The sequence below is a fragment of the Lates calcarifer genome, linkage group LG11, assembly GCF_001640805.2.
Source record: "Lates calcarifer isolate ASB-BC8 linkage group LG11, TLL_Latcal_v3, whole genome shotgun sequence".
In the NCBI taxonomy this organism is placed as follows: domain Eukaryota; kingdom Metazoa; phylum Chordata; class Actinopteri; family Centropomidae; genus Lates; species Lates calcarifer.
In genome coordinates this window covers 11221902-11245882 of record NC_066843.1, presented here as the reverse complement: position 1 = coordinate 11245882, position 23981 = coordinate 11221902, and the positions used below count along the sequence as shown (strand labels likewise).

At 42.4% G+C, this 23981-nt stretch overlaps 1 protein-coding gene across 1 annotated transcript in view; it reads right to left on the bottom strand.

Moving 5' to 3' along the window:
- cep112 (centrosomal protein 112) overlaps positions 1-23981 on the bottom strand; it is a 94454-nt gene that overhangs the window by 27090 nt on the left and 43383 nt on the right. The window contains 3 exon segments of the mRNA XM_018670857.2: positions 8843-9073; positions 17022-17204; positions 22003-22110. Of these exon segments, the coding sequence (XP_018526373.1) occupies positions 8843-9073; positions 17022-17204; positions 22003-22110 (522 nt within the window).

Sequence of the window (23981 nt, the reverse complement as noted above, 5' to 3'; positions counted from 1 at the left end):
CCTGCGCCAGGACTCTTTTGAGTGGCGGTCCGCTCGTCCCTAGGGGCCCTATAGCAGCTGATGAGAGAGGGGGAGACAAAGAAGGGTGTAGAAAAGGCAAGAGAAAGAACTGTGTGTGGGAGAGGGGGCGCAAACGGAGTCCTTCGATGTTTTTTCCTTACGGCTGACACATTTCTTGTCTCCCTTTACTGCTGTAGGACTGCTCTGTCTTGGCAACAGCTTAGTTGAAGTGACACTGGGATAGTTAGTGTTCCTCCACCTCATATCTACTGATGATTTGTGAGCTGGTTTAATTTCTTAGAAAAACCACCACAAACACCAAAACACATGTTGCATCAAATCATACTTGTTTGATTTGATGTCATTAGCTTTGTAATCCATATTCTAAAATGAAAGGGATGTGGCTCTGTGGTGAAAATGAAAGTGAAATATCAGCATCATTTCTGCAGTTGACTGTGGGGTAATGAGGTGTATGTAACTCTGTGTATTGTATATGATTGTGAGTTCACATGTGAGCGTATTCATGGAAACATATGGCCATATTGACATGCAAAGATGCTCAGATGTTTCATAAAAACATAAAGAGCTTGCTACTAGCTTATTCCTTTTACCACCAGTCACTCAGGGGAATTTAGCAGGAAGCATTATACAACATCATACATTATACAGCTCAACCACCTAAACACACATTAAATATGGCTGGAAATAGATGTAGATGTGGAAAGTACATGCAAGGAAAAACAGCCCAACAGGACTGTGACAAATACAAAGGGAAAATCAGAGCTAAATTAAAAGTCCAGCCATATGTGTGTGTCTGTGCGAGTGTGTGTGTGTAAGCACTTTCAAAGAGACTACCTGTGCCCTGCCAAAGGCATTTTCGTGCTGAAGGCACTTTGAGGCTGTATCAGGCTCTTCAATCGCCTCTTAATCCTAGCGGTGTGGAGTGCGGCTGCTTTGAAGTGTGTGTGTGTGTGTGTGTGTTTTGTGCATGTGTACGGGTATTTGTGTGCGTGTGTGTTAAAGAGAGTGGAAGTGGATCTGAAGGCAAGGCATGCACCGCTTACCAGAACTTAATTAATAATCTGCAGTGGGAACCAGGCCAAGCACATGCACGCACACACTCACATGTACGAACGCATGCATGCATCCATACACACACACCACACCACACCACCACCACCACCACACACACACACACACACACACACACACAGTGGCAAAAAGCAGGGTGACAACTTTTTCTCTCTCACACACGCACAGACCTAAAGATATGCACACAAGTCACACTTATTCAAACACAGATAATGGACAAACAGGATACATGGAAGCCAAACACACTTCTAGAGTTTGATCTACAATGAAATTTGCTCAAGGTGTGCAGTCCCATTGTTTGGAATGTACCATTGTATTGTTGCTAAAGGAGGAAGAAACCAAAGTAAACATTTCTCGGTAGAGTAATGCTGCTAACGCATGATAACTCCTGTGTGTGTGTTAAAGTTAGTGTGTCTCTTTCCAGCGGTATTTAAAAGGAAAAAAAAAAAAAAAGTATTTTCAGAATCTGTTCAGTGAAGACTACAGTCGTGGACAGGATATTGCCTCCATATGGCATTTTTCTCCGATATGTTTCCAATCATCTCACATTGCTAAAGAGCAATTATGGTTTTCAGCATCGTCCTAAAGCTGAACTCTGATAGAAGACATAAAACTGCACTCAATACTTGCTGACGCAAGGATGATGTCACTCCACACTTTAGAAAGGACACAATTTAACTGCCAACTGACAGGTGATCTGGGAAAGGGCAGGGACGTTTTTGAGGCAACAATGAATCACACAGCATATTCTTTTAACAGCGTTTGGTAGTTTCACCCTCCTGTTTCACAACATGCTGTATAATGCTCTCTAGAGATCTGATTTGTGGGGTTCATTTCTCTCAAATACACACACACACAAACAAAAAAACTGATTTCAAAGAGTAGCTTTTCCCCATTGCTCCACCAAAGCCTTCAGTTTTAGTGGCAGCAGTATTTGTAAGCATTCAGAATGATTCTCCGCTCTCCACGCATGTCTCTCATAACAATTTGAGTTCAATCTGCCAGCGAGGGAGAGCTGGGAGATGTTATTTGCTCGTTTGTCTGTAATCATTGCTGTCTTGCTGCGCTCGCCTGTGTATCTGTGTGCGCAAGAGAGAGAGTTGGTGCTGTAATGACAAGAGGCTTTATTTCCATTTCACAGTTTGCCATCACTGCCTGTCAGTAGTGATTCTCTTCATCCCTGCTGCTCACTGTCAGTGCCGCATCACACGCAGTAAAAGAAATAATGCATCATGGGCACACGCAAACGCAGATAAACATACATCAAACATACAGACGTGCACACACACAACATACCAAGCGTTCAGTGATTACAAACTCAACCAGCCAGTTCTTGGTATCAGAAAACCAATTACATCCATTACCATCAGTGTGAGTGGGCTTAACATTTAACCCATATCGTAAAGGTCTGAAAATAAAGTTTACTTGAGGCTTTGGATGTTTAATTGATGGAGCTGCTTGTAGCATCACAGACTGCTTTAACATAAGCAGGTGGACAGACTTTAAAACTGCAGGAAAAGTGTCTCAGTTATGTTTTCTGTACACAGATTTGTGTCAGCTACGTACTTTATAGGAAATGTTCTTAACTTAAGAACTGTGACGGCAACATTTTTACTAGGGGAGATGTAAAGTTTCTTTTCAATTGGTCATGTGACTCTGACTGACCCATGACAAAGATCTTTATAGTTTTCTGCCTAGGTATGCCTCACTTCCTGTCTATTTATGCCTCCATCCCTCCTTTGATCAAGAAGTCTGCCTGATGTTCAGATGTAGGATGCTTTCGAGTTGTATCAGGAACTTTACCCCAAAAACAGAGCCCAATATCATGGTGTCCCACTTAAAACTCCACTTCAAACCAAAGTGTAATCTATAGCGTGCAACAAGATGGGAGCTGCCTGACGCCATGTTTTAATGCGATTGAGAAAGTGTGTCGCTTCCCTCCCTCCTCTTGGATGACTTCAAAAAGTGAGCAAGGGAGCTGTGTGATGTTTTTTTGGGACGGCAGATCCTTTACTTTGACTCTTTCATGTGCTGGGTGACTCACTCACTCACACTCTCTCTCTCTCTCTCCCTCTCCCTCTTCTGCCGCCGGGCCCAATGGTGCACTGAGGAAACGAGGAGCTCACATAGGTCTGGGCATGCGTACACGCACAGACGCAAACACACAACATATGTTCATACACAAACACGAGAACACAATCTCTAGCGCATTAAAATGCTTTAATGTGTGTTTGTGCAGCTGCTGTTAGTGATGTAAACACACACTAACAGCGGACAAATCCAAATTCAGACAGATAGAGCCAGTAATCTGAAAGCCCTGCACCAAATATCCTAAACTTTACCTCTTTCTCCCCTTAAATCAGATTCTTAGCTCTGCCTCCCCCATCTCTTTGTCTCCCAGTTAGTCTGTCAGTGTGAGGTGAATGTGGGCCTTCTTTGATCATCCCTCAGCCTGTGTTTCTCTCCTCCTCGTCTAATCCATGACCGACTGAATAATGTGATTTGGTGTATCTCCAAATGGCAGAGGACCAACCTAATAAGTCAGCAGTGACAGGGGGCAAGGGAGAAGAACAAGACGCAGCTACGACAACAACAATGACAACAACCTCGTACCACCATCTTCTGGCTGAGAGAGAGAACAGTGCCGGGTCTGACAGTCTCAGAGGGTTCAGGATCAAAGCTGGAGTGAATGGATTGATATGGATGTCAGTCGTTTAATAAGACTGTTAATGGACATGCTAAAAAAAAAAAAAAAAAAAAACTCAACTGCCAGATCTCCCTGGTTTGACTTTCTGCATTTTTTATTCTAATATTAATGTCTCTTTTGGAGGACAAAACCTATTCTTTTTTGTCTTCAATTCTCCTTGTCTCAATGAAAACTGATAAACAGACAAACCCAGGTACAGAGTGACACAAACATCTGAGGAGGGAAGAGCAAAGCAATCAAGGTTGGTACCATGTTGGAGTTATAACTTCTGTGAAAATTCTGAAAATCAGCTGTACATGTTTTGCAATAAAAACACCTTGGGTGGTCTGTTCACAAGTGCGCAGCCTAAATATGGATGTGAATGCAATGAGAACACACTGAAGACCCATTAAGATCCAATCAGTCAAACCACATTTATGCACGGTCAGAGACACATGTGTTCACACATGGAAAATAGTGTCAAAGTAGATGCATCTCTGGCCACATAAAAACACTGCCTAGTCAGCTCTGTGCATAGCACAACAAACAAAAGTTATATACAGATCATCTCCCTGTGCCAAACAACTTAAATGAGGTTTTGAAGTCTGTACCCGAGCTGAGGCACCAAATAGCAGCTGCAATCTTCTTCTCGCAGCTGCATTACTGAGCACAAACAAGTTTTTCTATTTTTAAGCAACCCGTGATGGTCACTAAAAAAGAAAAAAAGGTCTTATTTCTCACAGATCAAATCAAATGTGAGTAGGGAGACAAATATGTTCAAAAATTATTTCATTCACCGGACCAGCCACAACATTAATCAAGATGCAAGGGAAATATTTGGATTCCAGATATTAGACCTACACACTGCTCACCAAAAGTTCATCTTACCCCAACACATATTTGATTAGAGGTATTGGCATGGAGTTCAAAGTCATAAAAATACATTAACCAAGTCCATTAGAATTTGTTGTTACTTTCTGTTCTTTACGAAGCTGTTTGCAGCCAGTGATGCCCAAGAACATCGAGCACCTACATTACCTTTGGTGGTCATTGTCATCTGAACCCTTTATAGCAGCAGTGACATGTCATAACGAGTGGAGACACACGAAAGAAAGCTCCAGCTCCAGCTAGGGGCCATAATCTCACACACTGTCTGAGCCAAACTAACTTTTAGAGGACAACCTCTCATGTTTTTGGATGTGCACACACTACCTCCTTGGAGCAAAAAGAAATACCTGTGGATGAAAGAGACAAACTGCAAGACAGAGGCCTTCAAACCTCAGCTTTCTAATGCTCAGCATGCATGCGTGCGTGTGCGTGTGCGTGTGTGTGTGTCAGAGAAAGAGTGAGCACTGTCGTGGCTTTCATGTCTAGAGAGTCACATGGGGCATGGCTGGGGGGACACTGGTGCTGTCACACAGGGAACAGTGATTGGCTACTGCATGCCAAAAAGCTGATTTCTCATTGGCTGATGTTTGCCTGCAGGTGGTTTTGTCACACTTGGTTAGTGCTTGATGAAATGCCCTGTTCCTTTGATCTGAGGTGAAAGTAGGCGTGCACACAAATTCTTGCACACACACACACACACACACACACACTTTTTTACTACTTGCCGGAGGAGTCATCAGAAAGTGTAGGCTTCACCCTGTCCTCTGTCACTATGTCCTTTTTGTGAATATACACTTTTTATGCACAAGCACGTGGACATTTACACCAGCAATTAAAGCTGTAAAGATGAGGGGACTTAAAATTACATAGTGGATGCAGTACATGTGCAATATGCAAACATACCAAGCATGCATAAGTATGTGCTCTCTCTCATTCACTCAGACACACTCATACACAAACACCCAGGTCCACACAAACATATCAGACAGAATTTACACATCTAATCTAGCATTTCAAAGAGCCGTGCTCTCCAGACTAAGAGTAAATATGAATTCAAGGTTCCAGACGTTATTCAGACCTCCTGATCTTTTGTCACGCATGATCTCAGATCTCTAGTATTGACAAGCAGGGAGTGAGTAAGATACCGCTGTATGACGTGAAGAGGTCCACAAACACGACCTTTTCTCCACTAACCAAACGTTTTATACAGTATACTAAACCAAAGTTTAGTATACAAGTAGTGCCTATTAGGCAATATGTTAATGTTAATATGACCTGTGTTTAATATGTTAGTGAGCATACACAAGTGTGTGAGTGCACCCATATGTGTGTTAAGAAACAGTATTCCCACACTTCCTCAAAGCCCTGATTTCTGGTAAGGCCAATTCTTTATAGAAGCCCTAATGTTCTGGGCTTTGACACGACTTGAAGGCGGGATGGGAGGACGTGGGGAAAGACAGATGGATGCCGGGGGTGTGGAGGAGAATAAGAAAGTTAGATAAGGAGGTGGTGTGGGTGAGAGGCAGGATTCGTACTAACTGTAGCCCAGAGATGAGGCATCTTTATCAGGCACAGAGACAGCTTCACAGGCCCCTCAGTGGAGCGCAGAGATTGGGAGGTCTGGGGTTTGTGTGCATTCATTCACACCCATGAACACACACGCACGCACGCACGCACGCGCGCACATGCACGCACGCACACACACACACACACACACACACACACACACACACACACACACACACACACTTAGAAAGTCAAACTTCAATAGCAACCAGACTAAAACACCCCCCACACCTTTTCCTCAGCCTATCTCCATCACTTTTCCATCTCTCCTCCTTTCTTTTTGGTGAAGCCCGAATGTATGGAACTATCTTAACGTCTGGTTTTATCTCCTCTGATATTCTGTTTCTCATTATTTCATTCCAACAGCTCCGACTGTCTACTCCCAAAACATCCCCCCATCCCCCTGTATCCCACTCTCTCCCTCTCTGTCTCTCCCTTAAACGCATGCGTCTTTGATGAGAATCCATTCATGGATTTAATGGATTTCTCCGGCCTTTTTTCCAGGATCTGGGAGATGTGTTCAAAAAAAAAAAAGAAAAAAAGAAGGAAAAGCTGGCCTGCCCAGGCTCTGCTTCCAAGAGCATAGTGGACTGCAGAGGACAGCATTTCTGTCTGCATCAAAAGAATGAGAAATTTTCAGCTTACAAAACAGGGTGAGCGAGTCAATATGGATCTGAGGCCTGGCTGACTTCAATCCCATGTGAAAAAAAAAATGAAGTAGAGAAACTTTTCCCTGCCCACTTCGAAGTCAAACTTGGAGAGAGATTTGAAAGTAGTAAAAAGGGGAAAAGTAAGACGTTCAACCTTTTGGTGAGTTTTTTTTAGAAGCATGCACTTTCAGCTGACAAAAAAAGGACAGGAGAAATCATTAATCTCTTTCATGAAAAAGTGAAACTAGCACATTGCTGATAGTGTTATCAGTCTAAGTTCAACATTCGGCCTGCTTTGAATCCACTCCAGATTTCCTGACAACTGTGGGTCATTTTTTTACGTATGTACAAAAAAGAGGGAAGAGAGAGAGAGAGGAACTAAAGTGTGCCAAAAAGATAAAATAACTTTTAGCTGCAAAACAGCCTTCACATCCAAAAAAGGGACAGATAGGAAATAGCGTGATTTCTTCAAATGAGGATTACCCTGTAATAAGTGTGCTCTTTTCCTCAGATCTCTCGCCCCTCTGTACCCCTGGTTCTGTATGCCATATGGAGCCAAAATGGCCGCCTGGGTGCTTAGGAGGTCCCTGCATTCCGGGGCTAATGCTGCGCAGCTGGCGCGGAATGGTGTCTAATGAAAAATGCTCTCTTTGATGGGCCCTGCCGAGGGATTAAGTTCTGATCAACACCACCTTAGGTCGGCTTCCTGCTAGACCAGCACAAGATTATGGGTGATTTCCCAGCTGTGGGTCCAGTTTCCGTAGTGGCGAGGTGAGCAAATATGACAGAGAGAGAGAGAGAGAGAGAAAGAAACAGGGGACCTTTGCAGTTTTAATTGAAGTACTTCCTGGTTCACCAAGATAGCAAAAGCAAAGCTGGATAATGGCTCTAGTGAAATGTTGCAGGTTCTCCTCCTTGACTGACTTGCCAGTCCAATCCCTCACTAGTGTACATTTCAAAACAATATATCCTATGATGGTATGGAGGGTAAATCAAAAGACTTAGTATATGTAGTGTACATTACCTTATTCAATTTTCTGTTTAAGGATCTAGGATGCAGAAAAATGCTTTGCTAGTAATATGCTAGGTTTTATTTGGTGTTTATGACAGAATATCTCAATAACACAAAGTCACTGCGGGTCTGAGAACATTAAGATGTACTGATCTGTACTGGCATGATATTCATGACAGGCAAAGCCCTGCTACAGTGGCAAACCCAGACAAGCCCTCCTCCCCTGGGGTTGCCAGTGGCTCGGCAGGTAGAGTGGATCGTCCATTAATCGCAGGTGGCGGTTTGATCCTCGGCTCCTCCCGTCCACATGTCTAAGTGTCCTTTAGGCAAGTCACTAAGCTCCCAATTACTCCTGATGATCAGGCCAGCAACTTGTGGTGGTGGCTTGCTGTCAATGGTGTGGGAGTGTGTGAATGAGAGGCGAAATGTAAAAGGCTTTGGATAAAAGCATTATATAACTAGTCCCAGTCCCTACCCCCCAACACACACACACACTTTGCACTGTCAACAACAAGAAACAAACAAGAGACATAAACAGGAGAAGGCAGAATAACAGTGGGAGAGAGCAATACATACAAATGTTTTGGAAAAGCTTGATTGTGGAAACAGGAATATTGCTAAAACAACATATGAAGACACCTTCCAGATCTGACAGCCACAGGGTGACATCTGTCTTAACTCACTCCTTGTGCACTGCTAAGTTTCTAAAAACCTAACCTGACTAGGATAGCTATGTCATGCCCTCTGTCTTGATCCCAGTTTTCTTGCACAAGTACCTCGGCCTGTATTTTCCTCCCTAGTTTAGGCGTAGTGAATCACTTTTCATGTGACCTTATGTTAAATAGGTGCTCATTCACACAGGTAATAGAAAGTGATGTAAAGCATTTGTACACAGGCAGCATCCTATTGGAAAGTGACCACATGTCATCTCCTCCACCCTTCACCCACCTTTTCCCGAGCAGCGTCCTTCTCCTGCTGGTGACTCCTCTCAAGGTCGCTGCGGATGCGTTCCATGTCGGAGCGGAGCCGGCCCAGGGATGTCTCTTTGTCCAGGAACGCCTTTTGCTTTTCCTCTTCCCGGAGCAATGCCAGCTCTGCCAGTTGTTGTTTATGGTGGGTGTGGGCCCCCTGTAGTTCCTCACTTAGACTTGTCACCTGGGCTTCCAAATCTGAAATAGTCTGGAGAGGGACAGATACAGAGATGTACAGCGGATTCAGGTAAGTGATATTAATGAATGCTCAGCAGATAATTGGTGGCTCCAAGATGTGGGAGCTCTTAGGGCAAGATTACATGACTTCTTGTTGCTAGAACAGAAAAAAGTGAGACGAGCCTGTCTTTACTGGCACACTTAATATTGCATAATGTAAGCTATTTTCTGATCAGTTTTAACAGTACTTTGTTTTTGTTTATTATGTACGCCCTGGACGGATTTAGGTCTAAATGAGTAAATAAAGTTTGGTGACAAATACTCCTACATATCAACACTGTATAATGATACCACAGCGAGAGGTGTCAATACACTGTACATTGATAGGTATGAAGATTTGAGTAAAGAGATCAACTCTTGCAGAGATTGAGACGGTATCTAAGTCTGAAGGAGTGTCTCTACAGTTTAACAAAGCACAGGAAAGTTTCACCAATACATTTAAATGTTTCTGTTTTCCTCTGTGCGGGTGTGTGGGGGCTGCTGCGATGGCCTGACCTCTGTCTTGACCCCTCTTTTTGAACTGTTCAGCCTTGAATTTGCCCAGAAGGGCCCTTTAATAGTACTGCCAGCGAACGTCAACATTACATAGCTGGAATGCTAATAAGTACAACCCTACGGCCTCTGAAACACCAGAAAAAAGACTGGCCCAACTCTGGCCTGCAATGAAGTTAACATCTCAAGAGGTTGGGAAATGTCAAAAGGAGATGGTAAGCTTACTCTTCTGTCAAAACTGCTTCACTTAAGTGGTGTGAGGAAGATTGTTTGTGAGGGGAATTAAGAGAGGGCCTCAAAATTGAAAACTTTCTCAGCAGACTGAATTTCAAAATAAGATTCAGTAAGAAATGTATGTGCATTTTTAATATAACATGGGCCATCCATGTTACAGTTCACTTGTCTAAAATAACCTGCTTGTGGTACATTTACACTACAATATGATAATTCCCTATAGTTTACAACAGGAAATGAGCAAAATGCATTGTAGTAAAGAATAGGTGGCACTGAAAGATGCACTGCAGTTGCTGTGTTTCACACTTCCCTACCTATATTGCACGTATTCCCCAGCTATTGCACATCCTCATTACTCTCCTTGGTTTACTTTCTTTTTTACTTTGGTTTGCAGTGTGTGCTCTTCCTCCAGCCGCCCTCCCTCCTTCTCCTCAAAAGCCTGGGCATCCCAGGACAACGCCATGTTAAGGCAATCAGACAGAAAGTGTCTAAAGTCTTTTTTAGCGGGCACTGGGGAGAATCAAAGAGACTTCAAAGGAGTGTCACAAAAACAGGCAGATGCTGTGGCTCCGTGTTATACTCCCCTCCTACACTGGCACACACAGACTCACATTCATACACAGACAAACAGCCACACGTGGTCTAGCTGTCACACATACAATGGCATGCAACACATGCAGAGAGAATGAGGTAAAAAAAAAAAAAAACAAAACAAACACACGCAATCCTCCGTCTCTATGTACCGCTTCCCTGTCTCTCAACATTACCAGTCTCCCCGCTACGCTTGCGCCTTCAAGGGCAACGAGCTATTAGATCTGAGCCCTCAAGAGTCTTTAATGTATAATTCTCTCTTTAACAAATGTGGATGATCTGTCTCCCCCCAAAAAATATTTTAATAAGTTAAAGTATAATCTTCCAGAACAGAGGCATTGGCAATGACAACTTAAGAGGCCAAAAGAGCATGTTTCCTTTGGAAGTAAGTGAGCACGGGCTTTTCAACAGGCCACATGTTTGCATGCTGATGTGGAGCTTTGTGAAGAAGCAGCTCTTGGTGACAATAGGAGAGTGTCAAATGAAATATATTGGGTCACACCGTGTCAGTTAAGAAGACAAAGGACTGGCAGAACAACAGAGGAGTGGAGAGGGATGGGACACTGGCTAACAGGCTATAACCGTTCAGTCAGAGGAAAATGTCACGAAGTCAAGTGCAGATGTAAAGTACTACACTATATTCACACTGTAGATATTCTTAGTTTAAAATATTGTACAAGACAGAGGTTAAAAACATTAGAAGTAACTAATCTTCCTCAATACGTCCAAGGTGTTTTTTGAAATGATTAGTGGCACAGACCATGTGTTATTGTCCTTGCAGACTGTAATATGAGAATTGTTTAAACAGCATCCTTTTTGGACTTGGTCAGGATGTGCTGGCAGTAACACTGGTGGTGCTCTAACTTTGTTTGATTACAACCACAGCACAGCAGCCACTCCTTTTCACTGCTCTGTGATATGTAAACCGTCTTTGACAGAGGAAATTTGATCGCGTTTTGTTTTGAGTAAGAGTGTACACATAAATTAATAAGAGGGGGTCTTGGTTTCAGAGTCATTTCTTATCTTTGATTAACTTGATTTAACAAAACATAAAACAACAAAGACTGGTTGACAGGTTGATCAGTTAAGCATATCTTTAACATTAGCTGAGTTTAACAGAAAAGAGTTATTCCACTGGTGTATTAGTTTGAAAAAATGACTGCAGATTAATGAAATGTAATAAAAACTATCTGGGGACAATAAAAATCATTTTGCATTTCTAATATCTAAAAAGAATTACATGAAGGTGACGGGGCAAAGCCATTTCTCACAGTGGATATTATGACTTGGCAAACATGGGTGTAACTAATTACATTTATAATGGCTGATCTACGCATGCCAGTATCAGCTCCCTGGTATTATGGGTTCTGGCTCACTGGCATACCTAAATGGAATAGAGCCATAATTTAATCATATTAGTTACACCTGTGCCCTCCCTGCAATGACAACTCAATGTCTGCTGTGAGAAAAGTCTACAGTGTGACATTAGCTGGTGGAAAATGTTTAAGTTTGTTAATCTTTGCTATAAAACTAACTTATGTCCAGACTTTTTTGGCTCTGAGAAGTTTTACATTTTAAAAGAATAGAAACATTTGGGGACATGCTCTTATTTTACCCTTTTGCTAGATGTGAGATGAGAAGATTGATATTACTCTCATTTGTTTTTGTAGATTAAACAAATAAGACTTTATGTGTTTATGTGATCTTCAGAGGTGCTGGTAGGCATATTATTGAGCTTTGAACAAGGCCAGGCCAACTGATTCCACCTGCTTTCAGTCTTTATGCAAAACACCTCCTGCCTCTAGATCCATTGTTAATGATATGAGAGTGGCATCAGTCTTTTCATCTCATTCTTGACAAGATTTCCCAAAAGGACAGACTTTTATTCACATTTTTTCTTAATTATCTAAGCACTGCCTAAACCATCACTCTTTAATATATCTAGTCTTCTGGTATCCCTGACCATACTTGTCTTATTCTTACTTAAACTTGCTAAAAAAAAAAAAAAATTGGTAAATTTGACAGTTGATCAGACAGACACAATTGCTGTCATGAAAGTAAAAATTCCAGCAATACTGGTTTATACTGTAAGTGTGTATGTTGCAATGCTGTAGTACATATTATCTGTACAGTGCACAGATATTGTGTGAGCAATATATGTGACAAATAATACCCAATAAAATAACCTGACAGTTTCTTCCTCCAAAGAAAAATAACTGCATTAGTTTTAAATTAAATATCTACTATACTATACATATGTATAAATGTGTGATATGTGACGGTACTAAGCAAAGTATAACACAGGAAAGAGTGTCACAATGAATGTTTCACTGTTGTCAGGCAGATAAAAATCCATCTGGCTGAAATCCAGGATGTGATGTATGCACATACTAAATGGCTTCATGGTTTGAAAGGGAGTGTGCTGTAACACACATCACAGAGAATCAGTATGCACTGATGACTTCGCCCATGATCAATAGCTGTGAATAAAAAATGAAAAATCAGCTGAGTTCTAACAGAAATACTCACGTATATGGGTAGATGTGGTGAAATCATTTAAAGAATCACAGTGACATGCCAGCCCAGTGGGATACTCATCCACTACTGCAGATCACTGAGTAACATGACGAGACTCACTTGACAATACCAGATCTCAGGGACCAATCATTTGGTAAATGACAATACACACAAGCACTGAAACAATCAATGTCCAACACTGGTCTAGCTGTCTGCCTTGTTCTCTTCATCAGACATCCTCTTAGCTTTGACTTAGTCTGTCATCGCCCTCTTCATCTGACTCATCTTTATCACATACTTAGGATTGAAATGCTTTGAAAAATTGACAGCATCATTATTTAGTCCGTCACGGCCCAGAAGAAAGACCTCTCTCTCGCTCTCACATGCTGTTTGAAGTCCAGATGGTGTGTACGTTCCTTTAGAAAAAGACATAATTATTTGGGAAAATAACACCTATAAAATGAGTTTCGAGGAGGAACTGGTGGAAAAAATATGAATGATGGGTTTTGCACAGAACAAACAAATTCTGTTGTTTGCAAAAAAAAAGGCTTTAAATGCTGGCCTTGGTTTTTGAAGTGAAATTCTCACTGATGTTAAACAATTGAAAAGCCTCACAGACACAAAATGGAGTGTGTTACGGACAATAGCAACATAGCAACAATGAAATTTATTTAAGTCTTTTATCATAAAATAGAATGAATCTTTACATTCTCCAAAAGTGCTTTTTAGAAGATATGAAGATTTGTTTTGTGGAGAATATAAAATAATGACAACGTCCTATAAAAGGTTCTATGAGAGGAAACTTTGTTGTGACTTCAGTGTGTAATATAGTTTTCCTACACTATGCTAACATATTTATAACATACAATGGGTAGATGTACACACGCTATTCATTTTTCTGTGCAATATTTCTACAGGGGAGACAAAAAAGAAAGACCACTGCACCAGGATGTGGGCGTGTTAGAGGATACACTGGTGATGGATCCCCAAAACAGTCCATGAAACTCCTTTGTCCTCTGGGGGGCATTGATCAGCTAACAGAACAACACAGAGCTGGCTGCGGGCAAACATGTTTCACCAGCAAGACGTTTCATCATTCTGGACAGCCAACTGAAAGCTTCCTTTCAGGGCTTTGGTGTTTTTCAAAAACAGTTTGAGAAACTGTTTATTCCTTCAAGAGAACAGCAAGATTCTGGTTCACAAGGCTGTGAATTGTGAGTTAATCCCCCGAGTCAGTGGGAAGCCAACTACACACAAGGCCTTGAGCCCAGCTGCTTTATTTAATTCATTAGAGCTTTCATAACATATAAGCCATAAGGATGAATCAGCAAAGAAAAGGGAAGATAAGTTTAAGTGTGAATGTAATCATCCTGAAAACAAAAGGAGGCCTCATATACACAACAGATGGGTCACATAACCAACCATAATGTGTAGCAGCTACACAGTGGGTGAAGTCAGAGTTTCTTGGATAATAAACTTTAGTGGGATCAGGACAATGTGTCCCTGTGTACGTTCTTTAGCTCTTCCCTCCAGTCGCCGCTACGACTCATTGGCTCTCCTGCTCAAACACAAGGCAAGAGCCAGGAATGCTATTTATTACTGTCCCACCACATCAAGGGGATGTTTTGGAATTACTCATCCTGAGAGTGTGTGACTGACATTTGCTTTAGCCAGCTTCCTAGCTGTGACCGTCCCTCCGCTGACTCCAGGAAAACTGAGAGAAAGTGTGCAAAAGAGAGAGGCAGAAATAATGAGGCCCGGGTTCAATGGCCACAGCAGGCATTCCGGTTGCCCGTTGCCAACATGTCGCTTGATGATAATATCATTGTCCATCTGACCCATGTGGTAGGAGTGTGTTGTTTGACAGGCTGGGAAGAGTCCTGACACTCCCAGAAGCACAAGAGAAATGGAAGTAGCATGTGCTGGAAAGGGAGTGGTCTATGTTTTCTGTAAGCATCATCAAAATGCTCATATTTTCACCACTTTCACAGCAGTTTTATGTGTGGATGCTAGTGAAGGGTCACATTAGCTGAGGGTTAGTATCAGTGAGACAGATACAGAGTAGTCAGTACCCAGGGGTAAACAACTTTGGTAATGCAAAAGTGTTTAATAATAAGTGGCTTTGCTCAATATAAAAAAGCTCATCTTTAATACATATCTGCCGGTGGTGTGTCAGCTTCTTGTCATTTTAACAGCACATCCATGGAATAGTGCTCACACAGGAAGTCAAACCAACTCCAAACCATCCGTAACAGTTTCAGAAACCTCACAATCCTGTCCTCCATCTTTCCGAGGCCTGAGTGAAATTCTTGATTTCTGTCGCTTTAACATCTGACATTAGGCGGGCGTCTGATCGCTGCTCAAAATGCTGCACGAGCAAACAGGAATTGAGAATACAAGATGAGCACTGGGGGAAGTTTGTTTTCTGTCACCTCCCGAGATCCCGAGATTTGTCAAACTACGCGTCATGTTGACATGACTAGGACGGCGTGTTATCAGCAGAACTGTCCCGCTGTGACGGCATCTCCAGAAAACCAAATAACTCACTTGCTGTTGCCATAGGTGCCGTGAAAGACGTTTCTCAAAAATATTCGAAAAAGGAACATTAGAAGAGAAATGAAAAGGAAAAAAACAGCACTTTTCCCACATGTTATACAGTTCTTTGCTTTTTAAAAACATTTTAGACTGCTGTGACGCAAGCCAACAAGTACAGTAGCATACTGGTATGTTGGTATAAGATCAGTCTTTAAAATAATTACCTCAATATGTCCAAGAGAGAATATTTTGACATTTGAGCGAATGAGAGGTGGTGATATTGAGGGTTAGTGGGATCCTCATGTGTAGTTTCACTGTTAACAACTACAATGTAAACATTAACATCAAGAAGACAAAATAATTACAATTTGACAAATTGGGGAGAAAAATAGGCTTTCACCTTTGATACAGTGAAGGAGAGCACCTTTTCAAAAAAAAAAAAAAAAAAAAAAAAAAAAATTCAACTGTTGTCATTAGTTGTAAATTATTTCTTAAAAGCCCCAAGAAAATGACTGTACTGTGAATGATGACAAAATAAAATATAAAATAGTTTACGTTAAGTTCAATTTCTTCGCCATTCATTCGGTGTCTGGCACCATCCGTGCCCACAGTTTGTCCACAAATATTACAAATGTCCGTCTGAATCCCTACCTCCAGCTAAAGGCCAATAAACAAAATTCCCTGCATGCTGACAATGTCCATTTCATCAGAAAACCTTAAGAGTCAAACACATCCCCAGTTGGGGGCTGGTTTGTCAAATGGTTTCCCACAGAGCTCCAAGCTAGCCCAGGCTGGAGAGAGGTGAAGACAGAGTGAGGGGTATGGGATGAAGACCTGCTGCTGGTTTGGCTAAATGGAAACGGGATTGCTTCTCAAGTGTCAGGGACGTCCATTAATATAGACCCAAATGTCATGAACTCATTGTGGCCGTCCATGCTGTAATAAGGGAATAACCACCATTTTCCGGGGGAAGATGGATACCTGCGGTGAGAGGAGAATGCCATGCAGAGGTACACCATCGGTGGGAGTACTGGGCGCTTGACGCTGGTCCACAACCGTACAGCGGAAAATAAAAGAGCAATTCAACCCAGGGTTTTGGAATAAAAGCTTGGTGCTCAACGGAACAAATTTTCTCTCCGTCATCTGGCTACCTGTGGTTTCTGGATTTCAAGTCTTTACACTTCTATCACGAAACTCTGCTGTGAAAAAAAATCATTTAAAAAACATCAAAATAATGCTAGAAGTTGTTTCATCTCTTCCATTTTGTTACTTTTTCTTACATGCACCATTGTTTTTACCCTAACTAAAATTATTTTTATTCAAACAGCAGTTTCTAAATTCTTACGTACGTTCGCACCAAGTATACAGCAATCTGTAAAATAATTCCCATCCTGTATTAATATCTGTCAAGCTTCAAGTAAAAAAGTGTCTTAACCCGCTGTGCTTTTGAAACCTCAGGAAAACGTCAATGGGCAAAATACAAAATGGTTGTCCACGGGAGAGCGGTGGGTGTGTGTGTGTGCGAACGTGGATCAGTGGAGACCCCCTACCTGGGCATCGCGCTTCCTCCATTCCTGGGTGTGCTGTTGGTGCTGTTGCAGGGCGGCCCTGGCCTGCCTCTCCAGGCTGCTCACCTCCCGCTGGCGCTCCTGGACCAGGCTGTCCTTTTCCGCGCTGTGCTGCTGCTGTAGCCGCGTCCTCTCCTGCTCGTGCTGCATGCGCTGCTCAGCCATCTGATTGGACAAGCAGGCAAAGAGAGACTTCATCAGCCAACACACACTCAGAGCAACCCTGTCGTCATGACAACTTGTCCATCCACCTATCCATCCATCCTCTCTTCGTCCTATTCCCTCTACCCCCTTCCCTCCACCCGGAGCGCCCATGTGCCCAACCAATGTGGTGAAACTGGTAGGAAGGTGGTGAGGGGGAAAAAAACAAAACAAAAAACACAAGAAAAGTTTCTCCGCTTTCTCACATTGTCAGAGGACAATGTGATGTGATGTGTTTACATCTGTCTTGCTCCCCACTCCCCGCCCTCCCACCTCTCCTGCCAATTGTACAGACTGGCCCTTAATGTCCTACTCCTCTCTCTCTCTTTAAATCTGTCCCCCTCGCCCTATTCTGCGATCGGCATATAAAAGAGCAGCTTAGTTTGGGCTATGCATGCAAGCTGGCAGGGGTTAGCCATCTGGCTGCAGTAACTATCCGATGCCCCATGCTATGCGCCTGACAGCATGCGAAAATCGGCTTAGGGCGATGACTATGATGATCATTATAAACCCAAATCAGAGAAAAAGAAAAAAAAACTAGATTGGGAGGTTAGCACAGCAGAAACTTTAGGGAGAACTAAGAAGATGCTAAAAAGCTCTTGATATTGCTTTTACCTGTATTTATATTCTCACGATTAATTTAACTGGTTTCAAATTCTTTTTCTCCTTTCATTAATCAATATTAGCTTCCATATTTTCACAGTTAATGGGATTATGCTCGAGCAGCAATTACTGGGCTGCTATCATCAAGGTTTATGCTGCTAATGGAGGATATCTGAAGTTAAAATATAGTAAGGACATGTATGGACCAATCAACAGGAAGGCTTGGTTACGGTATAAACAGACAGCAGACTTTAGTCTCATTGGGGTTGCAACCAACCACACACAATACAGTAGGGGAAAATAAAACACCTCTAATGGGACGCAAAGCCCCAATTTTTCAGGGCTTAATCATCCTGTCAGCTGAAGCAAGTCTGTGTCCCAGTATAGCTGTGAGCGGAGTCACCTGCTGAGAGGTGAGCCATGCCAGCGAAGCTCCCAGCCCCAAGCCCCCAAGTCTTTCCCAGGCTCTGTTCCGTTCCCACTCCCCCATGGCGGGGGGACCAGTGACCCCCAAACCATCCCACCGTGCAGCCCCAGCCGGAGCCTTGAAAGGACAGCAGGGGCCTGGGGCCCATTTGCCTCCCTGCTTTGAAGCTAATCCCCTGCACATTGTGCTTGACGGCACCCTACCTGGCCTGCCAGAGAAGTGGAGATCCACGGCCTCTATGCCCAGTGCCTGTTCTATCCATGGCCCTATCTTCGGACGTTGCGTGCTATTCAGAGCAGGTGATGAATGAGGGGCTATCTACAGGAAGCCAGATTCCGTCCCCAGCACTGAGAGGAAGGCCACAATAGGCACTTCATTTTGGAAGCCAAGAATTTACCCTTCAGCTTTTGGGAGAGCTTTGCTAAATTCCCCCTAAAAAGGGCAACTGGAGGATTTATAGCTGGATAAAAATGTATTTCATCTCTGTGGCTTAGTTAGTTAGTTAGTGGCATGGCAGACACACACACATAAAGTACACAATTAAACACCACAACGCTCCATTAGACAAACACTATGCAGAATGGGGGCATATCTTCCACACCACCAGTGGCAATGCTGATGCTGTGCATGGTACAATCCACAGACAGACAAAGTTGCACCGTCTTCATCATCCATTAAAAGACATAATAGATAGAAATTAGATCCACAGCCAGAATACGTTGTCCCGCAGGGATAGTCAGATTGATACAGTCACATTGATTCGCACAGTTGAAAGATTTATAAGCAGGCAATTGCTTCAAGAACTCCCCAGCAGGACAGCAGGACATGCGGTGACAGAAACTGAGAGGACATCCCGGCTTACTGTTCGCTCCTATTTAGAGTCTTGGGTCGAGGGGGATTTTGGAGGAAAGAGGGGGCTCTGAGGTGAAACGAGGATGAAGAAATGGGCAAGATAGATCCATTGTGTGAAAAACAGCATAAGAAAAAGACGGAGAGGAGATGACAGGGAGCAGACCCAGCAAGGAGCCTGGTTGTGACATCACATGGCGCCAGCGTGCAGTGGAGGATGCTGGGTGCTGCGGTTCTTAAAGGGACCGGCTTGGCACTTTTGAGGGAACACTGAGTTGGTTACAGCACAGCTTGGTGCCACAGATACAGAGTGGGTCGGGTGTTACTACACAGCACGACTCCTGTCAGCCTGGGCTGACATGGTTGTGTGTGTGTGGATTGCACACACTGAGACAGGACAGTGAGGTAATGGGCTTCTCTCAACCCCAGGGGGGGGAAATCTGAAATGTTTGGGAGGGAGGAGGGGAGAGGAGCGTGTAGAGGAGGGTAGAACAGAAGCCCTGTCTGGTCTCAGCAGGGGAGGCTGGGGTGAGTTTGAGAGGGGAGGGAGAGATGGAGGAAAGACAATTATTCCTCACTGTAGGGTTTGAACTGAAGATGGCCAGTGAGCGGCGCTGAGTATGGATATGAGCGTGAGTTTGTCTGTGCGTACATCATGTACACTTGCATGCCTCCTTTATTATTTACTGCCCTGATCTAACATCTGAAGAGCGAGGCTGTTGTGTTTTCTCCCTTATTTCTCAAGGTCAAGACTCCAAACCAGCCATCTGACCTCACTACGTCACCCCAACGTCTCGGTAAGGTCACCGTGACGTCCAGCTGCCGCAAGGGTCAGCTGGAAAACAACTCCTTCATACAGACTTCCCTTACTAAAGCTGCCCCTGAGGGAATGCTCTTTTGTGAGCATCTGAATGAACAAACTTGACCCCTGTAATCTTATGACACCAATCTCTTTGGAGTGGACGCACAATGCATGGAATGGAAGAACGAGGTCCACACAAAACACAGTATACACAATGTACACACAACATGAAACGACTGTTTGCACAATAACTTCCCACATCTTGGTGCGCACATTGAGATGCATTTACTCCTTCTTTGTCTGCTCCTCTAACTGTGTAGATAATGTCACCAGCGCTCATATCAGCATCATCACAAAGACACAAAGGCTATTTGTCTTTATGTGTTTTTATCTTTAAGACAAAAGCCTCCTGATGTGCTGCTAACCCTGTGTAGTTGTCTTCAACTGTCAACTGCACCCCCACTCTGTGTAGCAGCAGATGATAATTGTCACTTGATATTTCTGCAAGCTTTGATTGCTTACCTGTTTTTCACATGACAGAAAAACGTGTGATCAGAGCAATATTATACTATAATATATACTATTGTTAGCACTCAAAACATTGATAAATTCTCAGTTACTGGCTCATTACATATCAGTTTATTGGTTTAACTGGAATTGTCTGATTTCTATGACAGGAAACTCTTGCAGGAGGAAGTGAAACACTCACCTTCCTCAGATTTGTTTTTGGATATTCTTTAGAGAGATTTCGATATAATGAATGCATCATACATCCCATTTAAGTCATTCTAAAATGTTCTTTCCCCCTAAATGTCATTATTGCAAACACAACTGTTCAACCATGGAGCAAATTAGTAACAGAGAGCTGTTTCTCCATTGTAGCCTTATATCCTCCACTTACAACAATCTACAGCAAATTACACACAGCCTAAACTCCATCTGGCCTGGAAATGAGTGTTAGCATGCTTATTAACAGACAGGCTGAGCGCTGGTTTGTTGCTTGGAAATCAATCATGTTGCGGATACAGATGGGAAATAGAGATGATACACTATTTAGTCCTGTCCACGCTCAAGGCTTATGTGGCGCCACATGGTCAGACTGTACCATATTGTATTTTTACATCATTTAAAGGAAGAAATAAAGAATTATTTATTATCTAAAGGAAATTCTGGCATATATAAATATGAATGCATATGTTTTTGTCACATTGTGCAATTATTTGCTAAGCAGAGCTGATTGATTATCCCTACTTTACTAATCCTGTCTGGTGTCCTCACAATGATTAATCACAATAAGTTAGCCATTTTACATTGTGTTTCATATCTCTGCATATACAACTATGACATGAATTTGGGGAGTAAGTGGTGAGTCAGAGATACACAAAAGGGTCACTGGAGATAACACTCCAACAAACAATGTCATTGTCTAAAGAAGCAAGATTAGATTTAATGAAATTACTCACCCTTTATAGTATTCAATCATATTGGTAAAGTACAGTACATTGAGAGATAAAAATTCATACTGCTAGACCAATGAGGTTAAAGTGAAATACATGCCTTGTACAATGACACTGGCTGTCTCTGATAATATCCATGTCTGCAGTTTAATTGAATCTGATGCTCTATAGGAGATGTCTTCCTATCAGCAAGCTAGATTTCAATGAGGTAATAGGAAAATGGCTTGACTCCTAATCGAAGAAGAGTGACGGAGATGGGCTGATAAGGTGACTGTGCGTCTGCTGTGCAGATTGCATTAGTTTTCAATTGGCAATGTTTAAGATATTTATTGAGCCACAATCTAAGCTTAATCTAAAGCGTATCCCTTATCATGAGAAATTAATCAGGCAGAACAGATGGGGAGGAATAACAAGACTGTTCCAAATGGATGCCAGTCCCCTTGGCCAAGTGTTCACTGATAATAGAGAAATGATAACAATGTGATGATGATGATGATGGAAGCAAGAGAGAGAGTTCTTCCCCATGGATACATCAGCAGCAAAGAAGAAGTACTCACACATGCGGACACAGGTAGATAAGCGTACTGCAGACAGATGGACATAAAGTTACAGACTCATACAGACCTGCTGCTCATATTTCTGTCTGAGTGCATCAAGTTGCTGGGAGAACTCTTTGGCCTGGTTCTCCCTGAGGGACTTGGACCGGATCAGGTCGTCCTCTACCTTCTCCATCTGGAGGCATGAGAGGAAAAAACATTCAGATACATACATTATAAAACACATACAGTAGAAAATGTATGTGTAAAACATTTAGGCTGAGTTCAGAATCTGGAATACATTTATGTTGCTGCAAACTAGACATAGAAATCTACTCTGAATCTCATATTTCAGGAGACTGCACACACAGTCTTATTCAAGATTCTGTGTTTGTTAGTTTTAGGTGATGGATCCATATTCAGAGCATAAGTACAATAAATCTAATGCATGCATAACTTGCAAAATGATGACAAATCTGCAGCAGGTGATGCTGCTGTAATATTTTTCTTTTTATTTAAATTAATGAACTGCCGCTGTGAAGAAATTTAGTCAACATATTACCTGTGATCTTATTGTAATGATATCATTGTAACAGCATATCAATATATTAATCTACACATCAAAGTTTAAGTAGTTTAACATTAAATATGTAATACCAGTAGTTCACAATAAGTCACATATTTACAGGTCTAGGAAAATAATTGCAACTAAAAAAGTCAAGTAAAAAAAAGGCACAGTTAGAAATAAGAATGTCACAGGCTTCTGGCTCTTTGAGGACAATATTCCTGCTATTTATCTTAACTCAACTTCTTTGCAGCCTACCACTTGCATATTTTCTGTTCAGGTGACGATAATCAACAACAATTGGAAATGTAATTTACTGAAACGCCTCTGTATCTGGGCTATGCTGTGTGTAACACTCAGGAAATGCTAAATGTGTTTTGATTAATCCATTTAAAATGCTGAAGCCTCCTTTGAACTATGCGTGCAACAGAGATTTGATTCCGTATGGTGCTGCTTCTCTTTTTTTCTAACCAAAATAGGGCAGACTCTCTCCTTTAAGTGCAGTCTAAAAGTGGATGCTGATTTTAAAATGAGAAAAAGATAGACAGAGGAAGGGAGTGATACAGATAATCCATTTAGATATAACACCATCTGCAGACAGAGGGAGGGAGAAGATGATGAGAGGAAAGATGGAAGGATGGAAAAAGAGAGAGTAAAAGCTTCTTTTGAAGTACTTTCTGTGACATTAAAGCCTTCGCAGGAGGAACGTGATGGAGCGATGCATGAGCACGGTGGAGAGAAGTAGCAGAGAGGGGGAAAGCGAGAGAGAGGATGACAAGGATGCAGAAGAGACTGCTCCCCTCTCCGGTGGCTTTGATGTGGGCTGAGGATAAAGTCAGATTGGAGATCGGGATGCCAGGGGCTCAATGGGGAAAGAAGGAGCGAGCAAGAGGATGGAAGGATGAGAACAGGAGAAAAGGAGTGGGAAGAAGAAGAGGAAAGATACAGCAATACAGACATTTTCCAAGCATTGAAGAGAGAAGAAGATATCACTTGCTGCCCAAGTAAAAAAAAAACAAAAAAACAATCAAAACACGTTCATTGTAGTGGTTACAAACTAAAGAAAGCATGCTTATGAATGCTCACAAAGTGCAGTCTGTGTAGGCCACGTTTTAGCTGTGGAGCTTATAGTTTTGTTTTTTGTTAATTGGCCAAGCTTCTATAACCTTAAATACATTGTTTTTCCCATTGAATGGTGAAGAACATCTCATACTGATGAGCTGAAACTTGCTAATCTCCCCAACCGGCATGCCTGTAAAACATTCAGGACCACACTCAGTGCTGCCTTGTCAATACAGCACACACACACACAGTATGTATAGCAATGAAATACTTAAAATAAACGCCTACAGCCAAACTGACTTGTAAGACATCATCTGAAGTTTACAGCTGAATGCGCATCGATCGGAGAAATCTCCCAAAAAGCGGCAGCCCACGCGGTATGGTGGGCTGATCGTGAGGCTGGCCCGCTGTACTAATTAGTTTGGCTGCTTAATGCGTGT